Below are 22212 nucleotides of genomic sequence, written 5' to 3'. Positions count from 1 at the left end.
AAAATGCATTATACACTGTATAATTAATTGTACATGCTAAACAGTACTGAATCTTACATACAATAACCAAACTTACTGACTTTAATATAACCAAGCCCAAACAACTTTAATCAAGTGTTGGACAAGACACTTTGCTTCTTGTCTCAACAAAGCCTCAATAGTGAAGTTATGCCTTGGGCACCTTTATAATGCATGTATGAGAGATAACGTTCCAAGTAAAGACACACCAAACCAATAGACCTACTACATCAGATACTTTTGTGCGTTTTATTTGGACTTCCCAGTTTGACATCTTATCATAGTTGGACTAAAAACAAACAAAAAAAAGACTTCATCTGTTACCTCAGAAGAGTACAATCATGTCTCAATTCACAGGGTGAGCAGTTGGGGGGGCATGGCATACAAATTATTTTTCATACTCACACACGGGGCTATTACAACCCCTCAGGATTTCATTAAATGTTCACTCATTTGAAATCAAAGAAAATTATGTACACAGATGAAGGTCAAATTTCAATCCGATTCTTTTACATCCTATTCCTGTGATAAGACAGTGATGCCAACACCCCCTTCTCAGAGAGAGATGGAAGGGACGGGGGAAAGAGCGCTCAGAGATAGAAGAGAAAAAGCAACTTAAGGCCATCATAAAGGAGAGAATATGTATGCAGAATTACTGAGATACTGAAATGTGTCAAGCTGTCAGCAATAACGTACAAAATCCGTCACTCATAGCAAACTCCGGCCTCCAATTCAGTTCCTCCATTTTCCTCTCTCCATCTCCACCTCTCTAATTCAGTCTCTCTCTACCACTCTTCCATTCAGGACATGGTCCCCCACTTCTCTCATCTCTTCACTGGAAGAGTAGGCAGAGGAGAGGGTGAGGAGGGGTGTGGGGGTTGGTGAGTCCCAACGGTATGTTTAGTATCGGTAATATGGACTCCTCGACCGGGAACGGGACCTCCTGGAAACCCGAGAAAAGAGTGAGTCTCAGGTGACACAGTGCTTTTTAAAAATTTAACTAAAACTTCCATATTTCTGTCGAGCACACATGGTCTAAGTGCAGCACTGCTGTAGAGTATTGAGACTGACAGTGTTAAGCCTCATCTGTTTCTGATGTACTGAGACTCCGGGTTCAGTTTGTCCCCACTCCCCAATACCACAGCCGGCCTGGCAGGCCACACACTCCCCAGGGAGGACTAGGGACGAGGGGGCCTAACATTAGCACTGACAGCCTTCTGTGAGAGTATGCATGTTTTTGATTGGGACAAAAGAGTTTGAATGTGGGTGCGTGTGAGGGAGAGAGAACACATTTGAATAGGAGTGTGTGAAAGGGAGAGAGAGGAGGAGAGAGAGAAAGGAACAAAGAGAGTATGTCTGTCCTGTGAGTCACAGATAGAACACTGGAGATCATGAGCGTTACAGAAAGGGAAAATATATTCATGTGCTCAACATCGTGTTAAATCACTCTAAACTGTATAGGGACTTCAGTGATCTTACACTTCCCCATCGCAGGGCGAGAAAGAGTTGTGACAGAACGCAGAGGGACAGTACGATGTGCTACTGAGATAAAAGTGCGTGAGAGGCAACATCCTTCCTCAAGAGGAGAGACTCTTGTGGTTTTTCACATACCTTCTGGATGAGCTGTGGTCGCGACCTGAGGGACAGACAAGAGGACAGACACTGGTGAAGGAATGACCACCAACACAACAGCCTGCCAGAAAGTTCAATAATAACACTGTCACAATTAGTACTGAGCGACTGTGCCATAGTGCCCAAAACATTTTGGGGGCGTATTTTCTTACCTTTTAACTCTGCGCTGTTGGGAAATGGCTCGTAAGTGAGCATTTCACAGTAAGGTCTACTGTTGCCCTGTTGTATTCGGCGCATGTGACAAATCAAATTTGATTTGTCTTGACAACTAGTACTGAGCCACTATCACAGGGTTATGGGCTGCGTCCCGATTCGACACCCTTTTCCCCCAAAGTGTGCAATTGAACACTTCCCGTCATGGATTTAACAATGATATAACAGTAAGGGGTGACTCACTGAACTCACCATATTTAGATGGGGAGGGCGAGTGGCTTTGTCGTCCGTACTGTCTCTCCCACTCGTCCCTCTCTTTCTCCCGACGCTCACGCTCCCTGGAACACACACACCACCGTTTAACCAGAGTCATACGGCACCACAATGCAGCATCACACACACACACACACACACAGTCTTACTTCATGCGGATCTTGCGTGCCATGGCTCTGAGCTCTCCCTCGCGCTCCTGTAAAGTCAACAGCCATGAGGGCCAATGGCAGACAACAACATATATATCAAAGGACTGTCTTAGGGGTAAACGGTCTGTTTCAAGAAACTTCATACATTATGCTATAATTGGGGGGGGGGGGGGGGGGGCTGGCTAGCAGTTCACAAACACAATACCACACGCACCGCTCGCTTATTTTCCTGCTGAGTGACTTTCGCCTGGGCTGCTTTCTTATCCGCCTTGGCTGAGGGAGAAACAGAAGAGCAGAGGAAGGATGAATATGTACATACAAACACAGCATCAAGGAGTTGTAACTGACCAAACAGAGTCCAGTCTGTCTACTCACACTGCCTGTTGAGGGCCTTCTGCATGCGTATCTTCAGCTTCTCCTGCGGGGTCATCTTGGGCTGTAAGAGACAGGCGCGCATCAGCACACACACTCACAGGGCAGGAGCGCAGGGTGTGTGTGTGTGTGTGTGTGTGTGGAATTAAGGGGACACGGTTGGTCAGGTGGGGGTATAGAGTCGTAAATAACGTGAGCCGTTTGTCATCTCCTGTCCTGTTTTCTGCTGGACTGGTAGATCCGGCTACGTGCGGCGAGGAGGCCCGAACTCCGTGGCCCGCAGCTGTTGTACCCAGTAGCAGGACAGGATCACATTACATGGAACTGGACTCTTAAGTATTACATGCCTTATGCATTTCCATGTATATAACATGTGAATGTTGCGAGGACAGCTAAGGGTAAGAGAGTTGGGGGGGGGGAAAAGAACAGAACAGTCTGGCAAATGTTGGCCACAAGTAGCGCCAGCAGCCCTCCGCTCCCCTGCACATTCCCTGCTTACACTCCCTGGCCAGGTAGGAATTCAGCTCGTGGATAGACAAGCACACATTACAGGCCAAAATGCCTACCGAATTCATTTACCCTTCCCTCTAACGCTCGCTTTCGATTCAGCAACCCGGATGTATTCCTTTCCCCGTGAATCCCCTGTACTGGAGCGGTTCATATCAAAGACTACTGTCGTGTCTCTAAAGGGAACGCAGCAGGTAACAATGTGTGCTGTTAAGCCCTGGGTGGAGAGGCGTGGTGGTGTATTTCTCCTGCCTGCTCAGACAAGCCCAGCCCCCCCCCCCCCCCCCCACTGCTCTGCTGTCCACGTCAGCTGCGTGCACCTGAGAGCTCCGACCTCACTACATAGCAGGGGTGTGCTTAACAGCCTTAAATGGCCTCCTCCCCTGAGTCGCCTTCACTTAGGCTGATCTGAAACATAGGCGATTTTAAATAAATATAGAGTATGCCTACCAGTACGTTGCCTTCACTTATCTAGTTATTTTACCGTCAGCGCAGATGAAAGAATGGAGACGAGGAGAGGAAGCCACTTAAGACTATTGGAACGCACCCAGACTCTAGACTACTCTCTCCCCCCTTTACTCTTATATGGCTTCCTTTACTACTACTTTGCTTTCACTTACCCAGTCCTTTCAGATCAGTGGTGATGGAAGAGAGGAGACAAGGAAAGGAGACAAGGAAAAGAAGCCATTTAAGAGCCTCTGACAATGACATGTCAGTGCTTTCCCCTCAGTCTTAGGGCACTAGCTTTACAACGGGTTGTCGACCTGTAGAGTGAAACGTCTCATTGAGATTTAGGGGGGCACACCTCTGCTCTCTCACATACACACTCTCTCTCTCTCTCTCTCTCTGGTCTGACCGCAACACCCTCCATAGCGCAGTAAGAGCCGCAGAATACAGCAACATCCATAAAACAGACAGATACATAAGTGACAGAAAGGATGCTGGGAACACAAGTCCATTTAGGGATAAGGAGGGGAAAGAAGTGTCAGATAAAGTCTCTGTCATACTCCACTCTGCGATGTAGGTTCTGCCCTTTCGAGGTAGGATAACCCTGCAACCACACTCTAAACTGAATAGAGAAGGGTTTAACTCTATACTGCATTCAGGGGGAGGTAAGGTCACCAGTTACAATGGAAGCTCCACAGAGAGAGGCAGTCAAAAGACATTTCATATGATTTCCATTCTCTGTGTGCACAGTGGCATTCTGGGGGGGGGGGGGATCCCCAGCCTGATGGACAACCAGCTCAGCCTGTCAGGGGTGAGGGAGGCGTAGACTTTAGCAACAAACCCAGCTAGATCAAATTCTTACTGACTTTGGCAGCTCCTGTCTCTTTACCACCCGGAGTATCAGGCCTGGAGGGAGAGAAAGAAAGAGAGAGGAGAGGGAGAGAGAGAGAGAGAAAGGGGGAAAAAGAGAGAGGGAAGGAGAAAATTAGGGCTGATAATGTCACCATTTCTCATCAGAGAGCTCCTTCTGTAGGACAGACTAGGGAAAATATTAGCTACCTATTTGCTGTTAGTTTTAAACTGCACATGAGGGTGGAGGCTGTGTGTGTATGTACATATTTGTGAATCTGGGTGTGTGTTTTAGAGGTCTTCACGGATCTACCTGTACCCGATTACCAGAGACCCAATCCGGGACCTGAGCGGGTCCGGATCCAGAATACTAAATATCACGGGTCTGGGTTGGATCTGATTGTCACTGGTATCAGGTACGTGTAATCTTAACGGACTTGTCTGGAAGGACCCGTACAGATCTGAACGCAACTGCTGCAGTAGAGAGAGAAGTTGTAGAATTTATGTTGCTGCGCTTGCTTTTCACGAGAGTGGCACGTACAGCTTGTCGTAGGCCAATCATAAGACATCAAAGCGGCAATAGGCTACAGTCATATAGCCTCCGTGTGGGGCAAAAGTGAGGCGATATCTAATCAATGAAAGATGGAATTAAAACGATGGAATTAAAAGTTAAAGGAGAAGGGTCGGCTACAACGACCAAGAGTCAACAGGTAGGCTGCTACTTAATAATCTGAATGGAGTTGCTGCTATTTGTAACTGTGCAGGACGAGAAAGCGCACGCGGCCTCAATTAGTCTAGGAAGCTAGCTAACTTAACTAGCGTATCCCTGTTTGATGCAGTCAAGACAGGTACGACGTAAAGGAAGCATTGCACTGTTAGTCTATACCTGTTGTTTACAAAGCATGTGACAAATAACATTTGATTTGTAATCATATTGAATGATGAATAATCTAGCTATGGCAGAGTACCTTATGATAAACTGTAGACCACACTATCTACCAAGAGAGTTCTCATCTATATTATTCGTAGCTGTCTATTTACCACCACAGACAGATGCTGACACTAAGACCACACTCAATGAACTGTATAAGGCCATAAGCAAACAAGAAAATGCTCATCCAGAAGCGGCGCTCCTAGTGGTCGGAGACGTTAATGCAGGCAAACAAATCAGTTTTACCAGCATGTCACATGTGCAACCAGAGAATATTTTTTTAAATAAAATAAAACTCTGTACCACCTTTACTCCACACACAAACACACTCCCCCACTCTCCATTAGGCAAATCTGACCATAATTCTACCCTCCTAATTCCTGCTTACAAGCAAAAACTAAAGCAGGAAGTACCAGTGACTCGCTCAATACGGAAGTGGTCAGACGACGCGGATGCCACAGGACTGTTGTGCTAGCACAGACTGGAGTATGTTCTGGGATTCATCCAATGGCATTGAGGAATAAACCACCTCAGTCATCGGCTTCATCAATAAGTGCATCGACGATGTCGTCCCCAAAGTGACCGTACGTACATATCCCAACCAGAAGCAATGGATTACAGGCAACATCCGCATCGAGCTAAAGGCTAGAGCTGCCACTTTCAAGGAGTGGGGCACTAATCCGGACTCCTGTAATAAATCCCGCTATGCCTTCAGACGAACCATCAAACAAGCAAAGAGTCAATACAGGATTAAGATTGAATCCTACTACACCGGCTCCGACGCTCGTTGGATGTGGCAGGGCTTGATAACTTATGGACTACAAAGGGAAACCCATACGTGAGCTGCCCAGTGACGCAAGGCTACCAGACAAGCTAAATGCCTTTTACGCTCCCTACGAGGCAAGCAACACTGAAGCATGCATGAGAGTACCTGCTGTTCTGGATGACTGTGACAACACTCTCGGTAGCCGATGTGAACAAAACCTTTAAACAGGTCAACATTCACAAAGCCGCGGGGCCAGATGGATTACCAGGACGTGTACTCAAAGCATGCGCGGACCAACTGGCAAGTGTCTTCACTGACATTTTCAACCTCTCCCTGACTGAGTCTGTAATACCTACATGTTTCAAGCAGACCATCATAGTCCCTGTGCCCAAGGAAGTGAAGGTAACCTGCCTAAATGATTACCACCCCGTAGCACTCAAGGCGGTGGCCATGAAGTGCATTGAAAGGCTGGTCATGGCTCACATCAACCTCCCGGGTACCCTAGACACAGTCCAATTCACATACCGCCCCAACAGATCCACAGATGAAGCAATCTCAATCGCACTCCACACTGCCCTTTCCCACCTGGACAAAAGGAACACCTATATGAGAATGCTGTTCATTGACCCCTTCTAGAGCGGCACCCCTCTCTTGCATTATCAAATTGTATTTCTGCATATCGGGTCCGGGTGGGAAAGCCGCAGGTCTATTTCGGAATGGGTTCAACTTTTTGAACCCGTGAAAGACCTCTAGTGTGTTGATGCGTGCGTGTCTGTGAGCGTACAGGTGTCAGTGGACTCACTTTCTCAACTTGTCACAGAGAGCAGTGGCAGAGGGCGGGCCTCCTCTGTGTGAGGGGGAGGGGGAGCAGCTGGGCTGGGGGGACTGGGAGGGGCTAGGGCTGCTGCTGACCCCCCTCCGATGCCCTCCTGAAGTCCGTCTACCCCCCCCGGGCCTGGCACGGTCCCCCTGCCGAGAGTTAGAGCTGGACCTGGAAGGAGAACAGAAGGATGTGATCAGCACAACATCGAACAGCCCACCAGTTTATTTTAGTGTACAAAAAAAGAGACATTGAGTTTATGATTTACTGAGTTTAGAAAAGTCTTATGGTTGTCTGGGCTGCCTTACCGTGTGCGTCTGCGTGCTGCGAAGCGACGACCCACGTCCCTGTCTCTGTCTCTGTCCCGTTCTCGCTCCCTGTCCCGGTCATTGGAGCGTGACTGTGTCCGGTCGTATCTCCTCCGTGACCCCCCTCCTCCGTTGGCTCCTCTGCCCCGGGACCGTGAGTCGGAGCGCCGCCTCGACCGGGAATGTCGTCCATCCCTCCCTCCTCCGTGGCGTCTGTCGCGGCGTGAGTGAGAGGAGGAACGAGAGGAGGAGCGATGAGTGGAAGAGTGGGAGGAAGAGGAGGAAGGGCTGGAGGAAGAGCGGCGTCTGCTGAACAGAGAGACACACAGATGTGTTTAGCGACAACCCACGAGCTGCTCTAATCCTGCCTGCTTTGACTCAGTTTGTATTTGTTTTGATCTACTTCATTTCTTGTTAGGCTGCTAGTAATACTACAGTACCGTACATTGTTTTTGGTCATATCATCATCATCATGTAACCACACACAGGTAGAGCTCAGGACCGTCTGCTACTTTGTGAACCATACCGAACAGACAGATGGCGTACATGCCATATACATGTTCCCTTACCTCATGGTGCCTTTAAGAGAGTGGTACTAAGGTGTATAGGGCAGCTTTAAATGTTAAGAGCTACAGTACCAGTTAAAGGATGGACTGGTACCAGTTAAAGGATGGACTGGTACCAGTTAAAGGTTGGACTGGTACCAGTTAAAGGTTGGACTGGTACCAGTTAAAGGTTGGACTGGTACCAGTTAAAGTACCAGTTAAAGGCTTTTTCTTTATTTGTACTATTTTCTACATTGTAGAATAACAGTGAAGACATCAACATTATGAACACATAGGAATCATGTGGTTAAAAAAATATTGTTTTTTGTTAAGTGTTCAACAAATCAAAATATATTTTATATTTGAGACTCTTCAAAGTAGCCACCCTTTGCCTTGATGACCGCGTTGCACACTCTTGACAATCTCAACCAGCTACATGAGGAATGCTTTTCCAAAAGTCTTGGACTTCCCACATATGGGTTGAGGTCAGGTCATCTGATGCAGCACTCCATCACTTTCCTTCTTGGTCAAATAGCCCTTACAGAGCCTGGAGGTGTGTTTTGGGTCATTGTCCTGTTGAAAAACAAATGATAGTCCTGCTAAGCGCAAACCAGATGGGATGGCGTATCACTGCAGAATGCTGTGGTAGCCATCCTGGTTAAGTGTGGCTTGAATTCTAAATATATCACAGACAGTATCACCAGCAAAGCAACCCCCACACCATCACACTTCCTCCTCCTACATGCTTGACGGTGGGAACCACACATGCGGAGATCATCCGTTTACCTACTCTGCATCTCACAAAGACACCGCGGTTAAAACCAAAAACCTCAAATTTAGACTCATCAGACCAAAGGACAGGTTTCCACCGGTCTAATGTCCATTGCTCGTGTTTCTTGGCCCAAGCAAGTCTCTTCTTCTTATTGGTGTCCTTTAGTAGTGGTTTCTTTGCAGCAATTCGACCATGAAGGCCTGATTCACACAGTCTCCTCTGAACAGTTGATGTTGAGATGTGTCTGTTACTTGAACTCTGTGAAGCATTTATTTGGGCTGCAATTTCTGAGGCTGGTAACTCTAATGAACTTATCCCCTGTAGCAGAGGTAACTCTGGGTCTTCCTTTCCTGTGGTGGTCCTCATGAGAGACAGTTTCATCATAGCGCTTGATTGTTTTTGCGACAGCACTTGGAGAAACTTTCAAAGTTCTTGAAATGTTCCGCATTGACTTACCTTCATGACTTAAAGTCATGATGGACTGTCGTTTCTCTTTGCTTATTTGAGCTGTTCTTGCCATAATATGGACTTGACTTTTTACCAAATAGGGCCATCTTCTGTGTGCAAATCTCTCATCAAAGCAAAGGGCGGCTACTTTGAAGAATAGAAAATATATTTGGATTAATTTAACACTTTTTTGGTTACTACATGATTCAAATCGTGTTAATTTCATAGTTTTGATGCCTTCACTATCATTCTGCAACGTAGAAGGGAAAAAAAATATGCAATGATTAGGTGTGTCCAAACCTTTGACTGGTACTGTATGTGATCTCATTGATTTACCATAACACAGAATAACATGCAGAAGTTGCTGTTTGGGACGCACAAACTAACACGCATCTCTAAAATGTCACACTACTTGAATTGTAAGCTATTCAAGTCAAACAAACTAACCTAAATCTGAGCTCCACTTCACCTACCAAATCTCTATAGCCCAAATCTCTACAGCTGTAGTCACTGAACAGCAACATGACTGACAGGAGTAAACAACCAATGGAAAGCAGAAGGGGAAAGCTACCGACCGGGAGCCCCTGCTATGACCTGCGGGGTGTTGCAGCAAGTTGGCGGGAGTGTGGCCGGAGTGGACAGGGGGTGGAGCTTGGGTTGCCGCGGCAGCCTCCTCGTCACTGCCTCCAAAGCTGGTGATGAATGTGATCTTCTCTGGGCCTGGGGAACGGGAGCGGGACCGTGACTCCGAACTGGACTCCGACTGGGGCCTGAGGGGGAGAGGAAGGAGGTCAAATCAAATAGGGGTGCTTATATTTGTCCTGTTTCACACATGTACAATCATGTAAACTGTACAAGTGTGTGGTGTAAAATGGAAATTTCTTTTTTTGCATATCCCACTTGTTTAATTAGTCCACTGGTGTGACAGCAATCAAGTTAACATATAGAACTTTTAAAAATACAGAAAGTTTCGTAGTACGATGCCCTTCGCATCAAGGGCAGATTTCTACCTAGTCGGCTCAGGTATTTGAACTAGCTCTAAACGCTAAGCTACCTGTCACGCTGCCAGAGGGGAGAATCATCAGTGCCATCTCTACTGATTAAAAGTTTACCTCAGCCTCACGAGCAAGCAGTTCATCATGAGTTGTTAGCACTGATCAAAAGGATGACTTTCCTTGTCAAAATATAGTATTAGATGGACGTTTAAAAGTGAAAAACTTAGAAAGTCAAATGGTTGGCCTCCCACTCACCGTTTGTAGGGATCGTAGGTTGGGCTGTCTCTCCTGGCATAGCTGGAGATCATACACAGAGAAAGGGTTTAAAGAGGTGTGAGTGTGTCTCGCACCATGTGTGTGCTACACATTGGTAGTGGATGAAGTGAGTTACCTCGTATGGTATACATTTTTCTTTTTTCTAAAATCAGGGTTGGGGGTCAATTCCATTTCATTCTAGTAAATTCACAAAGTAAATCAATTTTCATATTTTTTATTTAACTAGGCAAGTCATTTAAGAACAAATTCTTATTTACAATGACGGCCTACCCCGGCCCTAACCCGGACGACGCTGGACCCCAAACCCTGGTATCAACTGCTGTTTACCTGGGTGGGCTGATCTGTCTGCCCTTCAGTCTCTTCTCTCTGAACTCCCTCCTCTGTCTGCGAGAGCGACGGCCCTGAGGGTCACACACAAACACCCTCAGTGACATGATAAGGGGAAAGCATAGGCCTACCAACAATCATTAACACGACAGCAACACACCGGGGACACACACACTGATTATTTCTTACCGAGTACATGGCCTTCTCTGCCTCCAGAGCCTTGGCGTGTTTAATGGCCTCCACCTCATCCTTGTCTTTCCTCAGCATCCTGTCAAACAGTCGGCCAGTTAACATACATTTGACTGTTTTAACCTTTGCTAAAAAGACACAATGAAAGCAACTGGTCATTTAATAGAAACATAGCCATTTCCATTGACTCCAGCGATAATGCAATGTCAACACATAATTTTTTTTGCAAAACACAATGGAAGCAGGCAGACTGACCTGACAAAATCTCCCTCTGCCATTCCATATGGGTTGGCCATCTTGTTCAGATCCAACTCCTGCTCCGTGTTGAGCTCGTCAACGTCCACCTCCACGTCTGAAAACACACGCACACGACAGTGGTATGAGAAAATAATACATAATCACATTCCACATACATTGCCATTTACTGGGCTTTTAAAATGTTATTTCACCTTTATTTAACCAGGTAAGCTAGTTGAGAACAAGTTCTCATTTACAACTGCGACCTGGCAACACTGGCTTGTTCATCATTGCAGTCAACATGCTGCATTATGGGTAAATTGTGGCTGAACTACAAATAATAATTGATCATTTTTTTTGATGCAAGGCCATTTGTAGATCAGTCCGTCGGCAGCAGGCTGCAAAGTCGAATAAGCCCCATGTCCATCCAACCCGACAACTCATACTTGCTTGAGTGAGAAGGTATTGGGACTCACCAATGTCTGGGATGCCCTCGTCCTCCTCCGATTCGCTGTTCTCAGAGTCATCCTCCTCCCCTTTCTCTTCCTCCTCTCCAGGCTCCGTAACAGTGCTGTCCTCGTACGTGTAGCCAATGGTAGCCTTCTCTTTCGCAAGCCTAAACAAAAGGGAGGGGCTTATTAATAATCAACACAAACAATCTGTAAATTAGTGCATACTTCTAGAAACCATATAGAATGTGAAAAGATGGGATAGGACTAACTTTTTCTTCTCATCCTCATTTGGCCTCTGCAGGCCACCATAGAGCTCGTCCATTTGGATCTGGTACAAACACTGCTCCTCAGAGACTGCAGAGGGACAGCGGGAGGTTAGAGAATACAGAAAAACAACATACCCACTGGGAGGGAGGCACAAGAGACATGGCATTACCAACACCGGCGGATACTCACTGCTGGCAAAGTCATTCTGCACTAGGCCTCTGTAACGCTCATAGTTGCACTTCCTCTCCTCCGACTCCTGTTCTGGGGTGCTGCAACCCAAACGCAACACTTCAATATGTTTCGCGAAAAACAGTGGTCCCACAAAACACATTTGACCTTTCATATCACATTTCATCAAACCACAACAAATCAACCTGTGTGTGTAATAATACACATCAGTGAACACACCATACTGGTGGTGTAATAAGGTAGGAAGTCTGAAGGAGAGAGCTCAGTCACACTTACGCTGTGCTGAGGAGCGGAGGGGTGTAGGTGAGTATGAAGTCCAGGTGTGCCCTCACGTCAAACCTGTCAATCATGTTGTTGGCGTCTCCCTGCCAGGGCATCCTGCAGCAACAGAGAACATAACATACCGATTAGTGTTCTCAGGTGGTGCGACGGCGTGCAGAAAGAACGTTTGTGTATTATATCATGCGTTTGCATATGTAAAAGCAAGACATGGTGGCGCGTATGCATATGCATGTCATGTGTTGTTGTATGCGTGTTTCTCTTCTCACATGTTGATGGGGCTTTCTGCGGCGAGCGCCACGGCCGAGTCCAGATGGATCTTATAGGCCCGGCCGTGAACCTGAAGGAACTGAGCCGGGTCCTTTTTCTGTAGAGGAGAGGAAAGGGTGAAAGGGAGAACACCAGAGCATGGGGAATCTTCATTCAGTAATCACCAACCCTGATCCTGGAGAGCTACAGGGCGCAAAAGGCTTTCGTTACAGCCCAGCACTGAAACACCAGATGATATGAAGTTGTGCAGATCTTGATGATTAGTGTAACGGGGTTATGCACAAGAAAAGCAAAGCAGCGCGCTGGGGCGACTTACAATCTTCTCGTAGTACTCTCGCCGGCGCTCGCCGCGGCGTTTGTAGTCCACCATCATGCCGCGCAGTTTGCGCTCATGTTTGCGGGCCTCCTGCCACATGACGGCTCCGCTGGGTGTGGGGGCGCGGCGGGGCACGGTGGCTGTGAGGAGACAGGACAGAACCAATACCATATTACACTGAACTAAAATATAAAAATGCAACATCCAACAATAAAGACTTAACTAACAATACCGGAGTTACAGTTCATATAAGGAAACCAGTCCATTGAAATAAATTCATTAGGCCATAATCTATGAATTTCACATGACTGGGAATACAGATGTACATCTGTTCGTCACAGATACCTTAAAAAAAAATGTTAAAGGTAGGGGCGTGGATCAGAAAACAAGTCAGCATCTGGTGTGACCATCATTTGCCTCATGCAGCGTGACACATCGCCTTCGCATAGTTGATCAGGATGTTGATTGTGGCCTGTGTGAGTTGTCCCACTCCTCTTCATTGGCTGTGCGAAGTTGTTGGATATTGTCAGGAACTGGAACATGGTGTCGTGCTGTCGATACAGAGCATCCAAGCGTGCTCAATGAGTGACATGTCTGGTGAGTATGCAGGCCGTGGAAGAACTGGGACATTTTCAGCTTCCAGGAATTGTGTACAGATCCTTGCGACATGGGGCCGTGCATTATCATGCTGAAACACGAGGTAGATGAATGGCACGACAATGGGCCTCAGGATCTCGTCACGGTATCTCTGTGGATTCAAATTGACATTGATAAAATACAATTGTGTTCGTTGTCCGTAGCTTATGCCTGCCTATACCATAACCCCACCATGGGACCAGTGTTCAAAGTTGACATCAAACCGCTCGCCCACGCAACACCACACGCTGTCTGCCATCTGCCCGGTAAAGTTGAAACCGGGATTCATCCGTGAAGAGCGTGCCAGTGACCACTGAAGGTGAGCATTTGCCCACTGAAGTCAGTTACGACACCAAACTGCAGTCAGGTCAAGACCCTGGTGAGGACTACGAGAACACAGATGAGCGTCGTTGAGACGATCTCTGACAGTTTGTGCAGAAATGATTTGTTTGTGCAAACCTACAGTTTAATCAGCTGTCAGGGTGGCTGGTCTCAGGCAATCCTGCAGGTGAAGAACCTGGATGTGGAACTCCTGGGCTGGTGTGGTTACACGTGGTCTGCGGTTGTGAGGCTGATTGTTTTAGAGAATTTGGCAGTATGTCCAATGTTGAAGGCGGTTTATGGTAGAGAAATTAACATTCAATTCAGTGGCCTGGCAGGGTAGGAAACACATCCGTCCCGCCCCCTCAGGGGTGCGTGCCTGGTCCCCTCCTGTTACTCCCTGTTCACCCATGACTGCATGGCCGTGCACAACTCCAACACCATCATTAAGTTTGATCACTGATGACGATAAGAAGCTTATAGGGAGGTCAGTGACCTGGCAGTGTGGTGGCAGGACAACAACCTTTCCCTCAACATAAGCAAGACAAAGGAGCTGATCGTGTACTACAAGAAATGGAGGACCGAGCAAGTCTCCATCCACATCGACGGGGCTGTAGTGGAGTGGGTCGAGAACTCCTCGGTGTCCACATCACTAAGAAATTAACATTCCACTTTAAAAAAGGTAAAAAAATAGGATTTACACCCACCAGCTCCAATTTTTCTGAAATCGTTTCTGAAACATTATTTTGTTGAAATACACTGCTCAAAAAAAATAAAGGGAACACTTAAACAACACAATGTAACTCCAAGTCAATCACACTTCTGTGAAATCAAACTGTCCACTTAGGAAGCAACACTGATTGACAATACATTTCACATGCTGTTGTGCAAATGGAATAGACAACAGGTGGAAATTATAGGCAATTAGCAAGACATCCCCAATAAAGGAGTGGTTCTGCAGGTGGTGACCACAGATCACTTCTCAGTTCCTATGCTTTCTGGCTGATGTTTTGGTCACTTTTGAATGCTGGCGGTGCTTTCACTCTAGTGGTGGCATGAGACGGAGTCTACAACCCACACAAGTGGCTCAGGTAGTGCAGCTTATCCAGGATGGCACATCAATGCGAGCTGTGGCAAGAAGGTTTGCTGTGTCTGTCAGCATAGTGTCCAGAGCATGGAGGCACTACCAGGAGACAGGCCAGTACATCAGGAGACGTGAAGGAGGCCGTAGGAGGGCAACAACCCAGCAGCAGGACCGCTACCTCCGCCTTTGTGCAAAGAGGAGCAGGAGGAGCACTGCCAGAGCCCTGCAAAATGACCTCCAGCAGGCCACAAATGTGAATGTGTCTGCTCAAACGGTCAGAAACAGACTTCATGAGGGTGGTATGAGGGCCCGACGTCCACAGGTGGGGGTTGTGCTTACAGCCCAACACCGTGCAGGACGTTTGGCATTTGCCAGAGAACACCAAGATTGGCAAATTCGCCACTGGCGCCCTGTGCTCTTCACAGATGAAAGCAGGTTCACACTGAGCAAATGTGACAGGCGTGACAGTCCGGAGAAGCCGTGGAGAACGTTCTGCTGCCTGCAACATCCTCCAGCATGACCGGTTTGGCGGTGAGTCAGTCATGGTGTGGGGTGGCATTTATTTGGGGGGCCGCACAGCCCTCCATGTGCTTGCCAGAGGTAGCCTGACTGCCATTAGGTACCAAGATGAGATCCTCAGACCCCTTATGCTGGTGCGGTTGGCCCTGGGTCCCTCCTAATGCAAGACAATGCTAGACCTGATGTGGCTGGAGTGTGTCAGCAGTTCCTGCAAGAGGAAGGCATTGATGCTATGGACTGGCCCGCCCGTTCCCCAGACCTGAATCCAATTGAGCACATCTGGGACATCATGTCTCGCTCCACATTGCACCACAGACTGTCCAGGAGTTGGTGGATGCTTTAGTCAAGACTGGGAGGAGATCCCTCAGGAGACCATCCACCACCTCATCAGGAGCATGCCCAGGCGTTGTAGGGAGGTCATACAGGCACGTGGAGGCCACACACACTACTGAGCCTCATTTTGACTTGTTTTAAGGACATTACAGGCTGATCCAACTTTGATGTAGTGTGGTTTTCCACTTTAATTTTGAGTGTGACTCCAAATCCAGACCTCCATGGGTTGATACATTTGATTTCCATTGATAATTTGTGTGTGATTTTGTCATCAGCACATTCAACTATGTAAAGAAAAAAGTACTTAAGAATATTTCATTCATTCGGATCTAGGATGTGTTATTTTAGTGTTCCCTTTATTTTTTTGAGCAGTGTATATTTTGATCTGAGAAATTAAGCTAATTGATAGCATTCAAATTGGCTCTTTTAATTTATAGGATTCATATAATCTTCAATAAATATAGTACACAACATCTGATTTGGACTATAATTCTTCATAACAATGTGTAAGACATGAGGAATCGAATAAACAATTATCAACAGCCAGCCACAGACCACCCACACCAATCCCACCCCAACAACCAGTATACAGTATCAATTCTCTATGTCTGACTAGTCAAATTGTATTGGTCACATACACATGGTTAGCAGATGTTATTGCGAGTGTAGCAAAGTGCTTATGCTTTTAGAACCGACAGTGCAGCAGTATCTAATAGGTAATATCTAACAATTCTACAACAAAACCTAACACACACAATCTAGTAAAGGAATACGATGAGAATATAAGTATGTATAAGAATATAAGTATAAAATATATGGATGAGCAGTGACAGAACAGCTAAGATGTAATAGATGGTAAAGAATAGATAGAAGGATACCGTATACATTATATACAAGTGAGATATGTAAACATTAAAGTGACAATGATATCAAGGCCAAAGATACCAAGTCTGTAGGTAGGCAGCCGCCTCTGTGCTAGTGGTGGCTGTTTAACAATCTGATGGCCGTGAGATAGAGATTGAAAAACAGCTTCTCTGTCCCAGCTTTGATGCACCTGTACTGACCTTGGCAGGGTGAACAAGTAGTGGCTCGAGTGGTTATTGTCCTTGATATACTTTTTTGTCTTCCTGTGACATCGGGTGTTGTAGGTGTCCTGGAGGGGAGGTAGATTGCCCCCGGTGATGCGTTGTGCAGACCGCACCACCCTCTGGAGAGCCTTGCGGTTGAGGGCGGTGCAGTTACCGTACCAGGCGGTGATACAGCCAGACAAGATGCTCTCAATCGTGCACATGTAAAAGTTGGTGAGGGTTTGTCACCGCCTGGTCACATTTTTTCAGCCTCCTGAGTTGAAGAGGGGCGCTGTTGCGCCTTCACCAAACTGAGTGTGTGGACCATTTCAGTTGGTCTGTAATGTGTATGCCAAGGAACTTCAAACTTTGCACCTTCTCCACTGCTGTCCCATCAATGTGGATAGGGGGGTGCTCCCTTTTCTGTTTCCTGAAGTCCACGATCATCTCTTGTTTTGCTGACATTGAGTGATAGGTTGTTTTCCTGACACCAGTGCCCTCACCTCCTCACTATTGGCTGTCTCATCGTTGTTGGTAATCAAGCTTACCACTATTGTGTCGTCTGCAAACTTGATGATTGAATTGGAGGTGTGCATGGCCACGCAGTCATGGGGGAACAGGGAGTACAGGAGGGGGCTGAGCACACACCCTTGTGGGGCCCCAGTGTTGAGGACCAGTGAAGTGGAGATGTTGCTACCTTCACCACCTGGTGAGGCCCATCAGGAAGTCCAGGACCCAATTGCACAGAGCGGGGTCGAGACCCAGGGTCTCAAGCTTAATGAGTTTGGATGGTACTATGGTGTTGAATGCTGAGCTGAAGTCAATGAACTGCATTCTTACATAGGTATTCCTCTTGTCCAGATGGGATAGGGCGGTGTGCAGTGTGATTGCTATTGCATCGTCTGTGGACCTATTGGGGTAGTAAGCAAATTGAAGTGGGTCTAGGGTGACAGGTAGGGTGGAAGTGATATGATCCTTAACTAGCCTCTCAAGGCACTTCATGATGACAGAAGTGAGTGCACGGCTGTGACGATAACCGAGGAGAGTTCTCTGGGAGATAATACGGTCGGCAATTGATTGTGAAGAATTCTAGGTCAGGTGAACAGAAGGACTTGAGTTCTTGATAGTCGTTTAGTTCAATTACCTTAGCTTTCTAAGGAACAGAAACAATGGAGGCCACCTTGAAGCATGTGGTGACAGCAGACTGGGATAGGGATTGATTGAATATGTCCGTAAACACACCAGCCAGCTGGTCTGTGCATGCTTTGAGGACGCGGCTAGGGATGCCGTCTGGGCCAGCAGCCTTGTGAGGGTTAACACGTTTAAATGTTTTACTCACGTCGGAAATGGAGAAGGAGAGCCCACAGTCTTTGGTGGCGGGCCTAGTCGGTGGCACTGTATTGTCATCAAAGAGCACAAAGAAGTTGTTTAATTTGTCTGGAAGCAAGACGCCGTTGTCCGCGATGGGGCAGGATTTCTTTTTGTAATCCGTGATTGTCTGTAGACCCTGCCACATACATCTCATGTTTGAGCTGCTGAATTGCGACTCCACTTTGTCTCTATACTGACACTTTGCTTGTTTGATTGCCTTACGGAGGGAAAACTACACTGTTTGTATTCGGCCATATTTCCAGTCGCCTTGCCATGATTAAATGTGGTGGTACGTGCTTTCAGTTTTGCGCGAATGCTGCAATCAATCCACGGTTTCTGAGGATATATGGTTTCCAGTTTGCAAAGAATCGAGTGAAGTTCCTCGATGGTCGTCTTGGTATCCGCTTGCGGGGGGATATACACGGCTGTGACGATAACCGAGGAGAGTTCTCTGGGAGATAATGCGGTCAGCATTTGATTGTGAAGAATTCTAGGTCAGGTGAACAGAAGGACTTGAGTTCTTGTATGTTGTTACAATTACGCAATGAGTCGTTAATCATGAAACATACAGCCCTTCTTACTGGAGAGATATTTATTCCTGTTGGCGCGATGCACTGAAAATTCCGTTGGCTGTATGGACTCCGACAGCATGTCCCCAGCTAGCCATGCTTTCGTGAAACAGAATATGTTACAATCCCGGATCTCTTTGGAAAGCAACTCTTGCCCTGATTTTGTTGACTTTGTTAACTAGGGACTAGACATAGCGAGTAATATACTCGGCAGCGGTGGGTTGTGTGCGCGCATTCGAAGCCTCACTAGAAGACTGCTCCGGCACCCTCTCCTCTGGCGGTGTTGTTTTGTTGAGTCAGCCTCTGGAATCAGTTCAAATGCCCTGGGATGTGCAGACAAAGGATCCACTTTGGGATAGTTGAATTCCTGGTTGTGCTGGTATCCAATAGTTCTTCCTGGTTGTATGTAATAACACTTAAGGTTTTCTGAGCTAACAATGTAAGAAATAATACATTCAATAAACAAAATACAGCACAGTTTCCTAAGGACTAGAAGCGAAGCTGCCATCTCTATCGGCGCCATCTTGAATACGTAGCATGGAGCTGCTGCTTGAAGTATTGCTTCTTCATACTATGTAATATATTCCCTGTGAATCTGTTGATGCTTTTTTTTACCCCGTTTGGAGAAATTAGCCATTGAAATCGCTGGTATTATTTACCATAACTGTGTGAAGGTACCACATTATGCCCACTAGATTCCACTGTTCCTGCTACTTTTATCCATTTTGCTGGGCTGGGTTTCCCAAAAGTATCGTAGCACTAAGATAGTCTTTCGTCCATTTAGTTTCAATGGAATTATCACGTTAGTAATAATTGTATCGAAAAAGATATGACTGCAATTCAATGGTTTATAATTATATTATTTTATTAAGGTTGTCACAACATTTTAGTCACTTGCCCATTTCTCCATTAAAGTTCTGGGCTTGTAGGAAAAGTCCTCATAGGAGAATTGCACCAAACGGATAGCCCTCTCAGAGAGCTGCCATTTGTTGGTCTATTGAAGGAGAGTTGGGTTGAAGCATTAGGTTGCTAAGAAAATGACCAACGGAATTGCTTTCACATGGGACTGGCTTTACCACACAATTGACCACATCATTTATTTTCATCATGAGCAAAAGCTATTGGTTTTCTACACAAAGTTGCTAAGAAAATGTTGTGATTCATTTAATAAACACAAGAGACCAGCAAAATGAATAAAAGGGTGTGGAGGCAGTAGAAGAAACAGCGGCATCTAGTGGGCAAAACATGGTACTTTCACACTAATTTATGCTAAATAATACAAGTGACTTTAATGGCTAATTTCTCTAAACGGGGAAAACGTCACCAGATTCACAGGAAATAGGCTACATTACAAAGGATTAAGAAGCAATACTCCAAGCTGCAGCTCCATACTACTTGTCAAACATAGAGAACTGATCCTGCATACACTGGTTGTTGGGGTGGGATTGTTGTGGGGTGTGGGGGGGATTCCTCGTGTCTTACTCAATGGTAGGAAGAAGTTTGATCTTAATCGGATGTTGGGTACTACATTTGTTGAATATTGTGCGAATACTATTAATTAAAAAGGGCCAATTTGGGTGCAATCAATTAGCTTAATTTCTCAAAGATCAAAGTAGATTACAACCAAATAAAATTTCAGCAATGCTAACCTTATGTTTCTAACAACAGAAATAATTTCCGAAAAATTTGAGATGGTGAGTGTCATGGTTTGCTGAAATGACATGGTGTGACCCATGGTCCACACACACCAACAGTAGTAAAGAAGGCACGACAATGCCTCTTCCCCCTCAGGAGGCTGAAAAGATTTGGCATGGGATCCTCAAAGTTTTACAGCTGCACCATTGAGAGCATCTAGACTGCCTGCATCCCTGCTCGGTACAGCAACTGCTTGGCATCTGACTGCAAGGCACTACAGAGGGTAGTATACACGGCCCAGTACATCACTGGGGCCGAGCTCCTGCCATTCAGGACCTCTATACCACACGGTGTCAAAGGAAGGCCCTGAAAATTGTCAATGACTCCAGCCACCCAAGTAAGACAGACGTTTATCTCTACTACTACACAGCAAGCAGTAACGATGCACGAAGTCTGGAACCATTAGGACACTGAACAGCTTCTACCCCCATGCCAAAATACTTTAAATAGTTAACCAAACAGCTACCCGGACTCTCGGCATTGACTCATCACATACGCTGCTGTTACGGCTCATCACCTATTATGTTGCCTAATCACTATACCCCCACCTATATTTGCATATCTACCTCAATTACCTCGTAACCTTGCAAATCGACTCGGTACTTGTACCCCGTTTAGCAAAGTTATCGTTACTCATTGTGTACTTCCTCGTGTTACTATTTTTCCCGTAAGTAAGCATTTCCCTGTTAGTCTACACCTATTGTTTACGTGACATGTGACAAATACACATTTATTTTGATTTGAGACCTGCCCCTACAACCCACTGTAGCACAACCAAAACATGGTGAACACCGTTTTCATCACTAAACGGACAAGTGTAGCACGCTAGCTAACGTTAACCTAGCTATCCTAGTAGAGCGAGAAGTACGGCGACATTTGTTTTGCAGACTTAAAACAGTGTCTGCAGAAAATGCGTTTTAGCTTCTTGAATTTGCTAGCTACTAAGCGCAATGACTGCTGTCCCAATAACGTGAGCTAGCTAGCCGCTTAGCTCTTTCTTAGCTAATTAGTCATTAAGCTAACTAGCAATGATGGCCTCCATGTGTGGTTGGGAATAATGCACTCGAAAGATTGTGTATAAATACAGTACATGCCATCATTAATTGAGTTGATTTATTTGGCACATATTAGGATACCTGTTTTTGTAGACCTCCAACACACACTTGAAATTGTTTCTCCAAATTGTTCGGCTGAGCGATGGCAGCCGATATCTTCCCGTCACACCTCCTTCAGACCGGAAGCCCACTCTGCCTTTGCGGGATGTTGTCAAAATTGTGTGTTGTTTATTTTTCTTCTTCTTTGGTATTATGGCGGTCCGCAAACAAATGTTATAGGTGCATGCCGACATCTACTGTGTTGGCTGTGCATCAGCCTGCTTTTCTGTAGTATAAATTCATTACACTTTGTGAAAAAAATTGCCCTACCAGCTAACCCTGCACCCATTTAAACCGCAACACTATTCCACTACTTTGGCCCTGTCTGATCCTACTCCAGGCCAGCAGCCTGGGAGGACGGGACACTATTGTTCAAAACATCTTAACCAATTTTCCTGCAGTAAAATATCACACACCCAAGTACTTCTCCTCAGCTGCCATCAAAATCAAATCAAATTTTATTGGTCACATACACATGGTTAGCAGATGTTATTCCGAGTGTGGCGAAATGCTTATGCTTCTAGATCCGACTTTGCAGCAGTATCTAACAGGTAATCTAACATCACAACATCTATCCTCTGGGATTTACGTTCCATTCCTGGGGTATAATTGATGACCATGGCCTTGAATGCCAAAAAAAACACCTTACTGAAGCACATGTTATTCCTATCACTCTC

At 46.1% G+C, this 22212-nt stretch overlaps 1 protein-coding gene across 6 annotated transcripts; it reads right to left on the bottom strand.

Moving 5' to 3' along the window:
• Positions 1 to 253: 253 nt before the first annotated feature.
• On the bottom strand, positions 254 to 21678 carry LOC110507397 (CLK4-associating serine/arginine rich protein). 6 transcript variants are annotated; one of them, XR_005039971.2, is made up of 21 exons: positions 21518 to 21678; positions 12787 to 12926; positions 12470 to 12567; positions 12198 to 12299; positions 11922 to 12001; positions 11735 to 11819; positions 11490 to 11629; positions 11032 to 11128; positions 10777 to 10855; positions 10588 to 10661; positions 10240 to 10281; positions 9565 to 9759; positions 7226 to 7534; positions 6900 to 7088; positions 4414 to 4457; positions 2601 to 2661; positions 2440 to 2498; positions 2226 to 2272; positions 2056 to 2141; positions 1630 to 1654; positions 254 to 961 (listed from the first exon to the last, which is right to left on the bottom strand). XR_005039971.2 is itself a non-coding variant. In XM_036964870.2 (21 exons), exons 2-21 carry the CDS (start codon positions 12883 to 12885, stop codon positions 919 to 921), a joined length of 1950 nt encoding a protein of 649 aa, XP_036820765.1. In that variant the 5' UTR covers positions 12886 to 12926; positions 21518 to 21678; the 3' UTR covers positions 254 to 918. The 6 variants fall into 6 exon arrangements, 2 of the variants coding, with proteins under 2 accessions (XP_036820765.1, XP_036820766.1); XR_016492605.1 differs by having other exon boundaries at positions 7226 to 7531; positions 21518 to 21639; XR_016492607.1 differs by having other exon boundaries at positions 7226 to 7531; positions 9584 to 9759; positions 21518 to 21639.
• Between the last annotated feature and the right edge of the window lie 534 nt (positions 21679 to 22212).

This window comes from Oncorhynchus mykiss, chromosome 27, assembly GCF_057628025.1.
Source record: "Oncorhynchus mykiss isolate SJ-2025 chromosome 27, ASM5762802v1, whole genome shotgun sequence".
Classification (NCBI taxonomy): domain Eukaryota; kingdom Metazoa; phylum Chordata; class Actinopteri; order Salmoniformes; family Salmonidae; genus Oncorhynchus; species Oncorhynchus mykiss.
The sequence above is the reverse complement of the archived record's forward strand: the minus strand, read 5'-3'. Positions and strand labels throughout refer to the sequence as shown.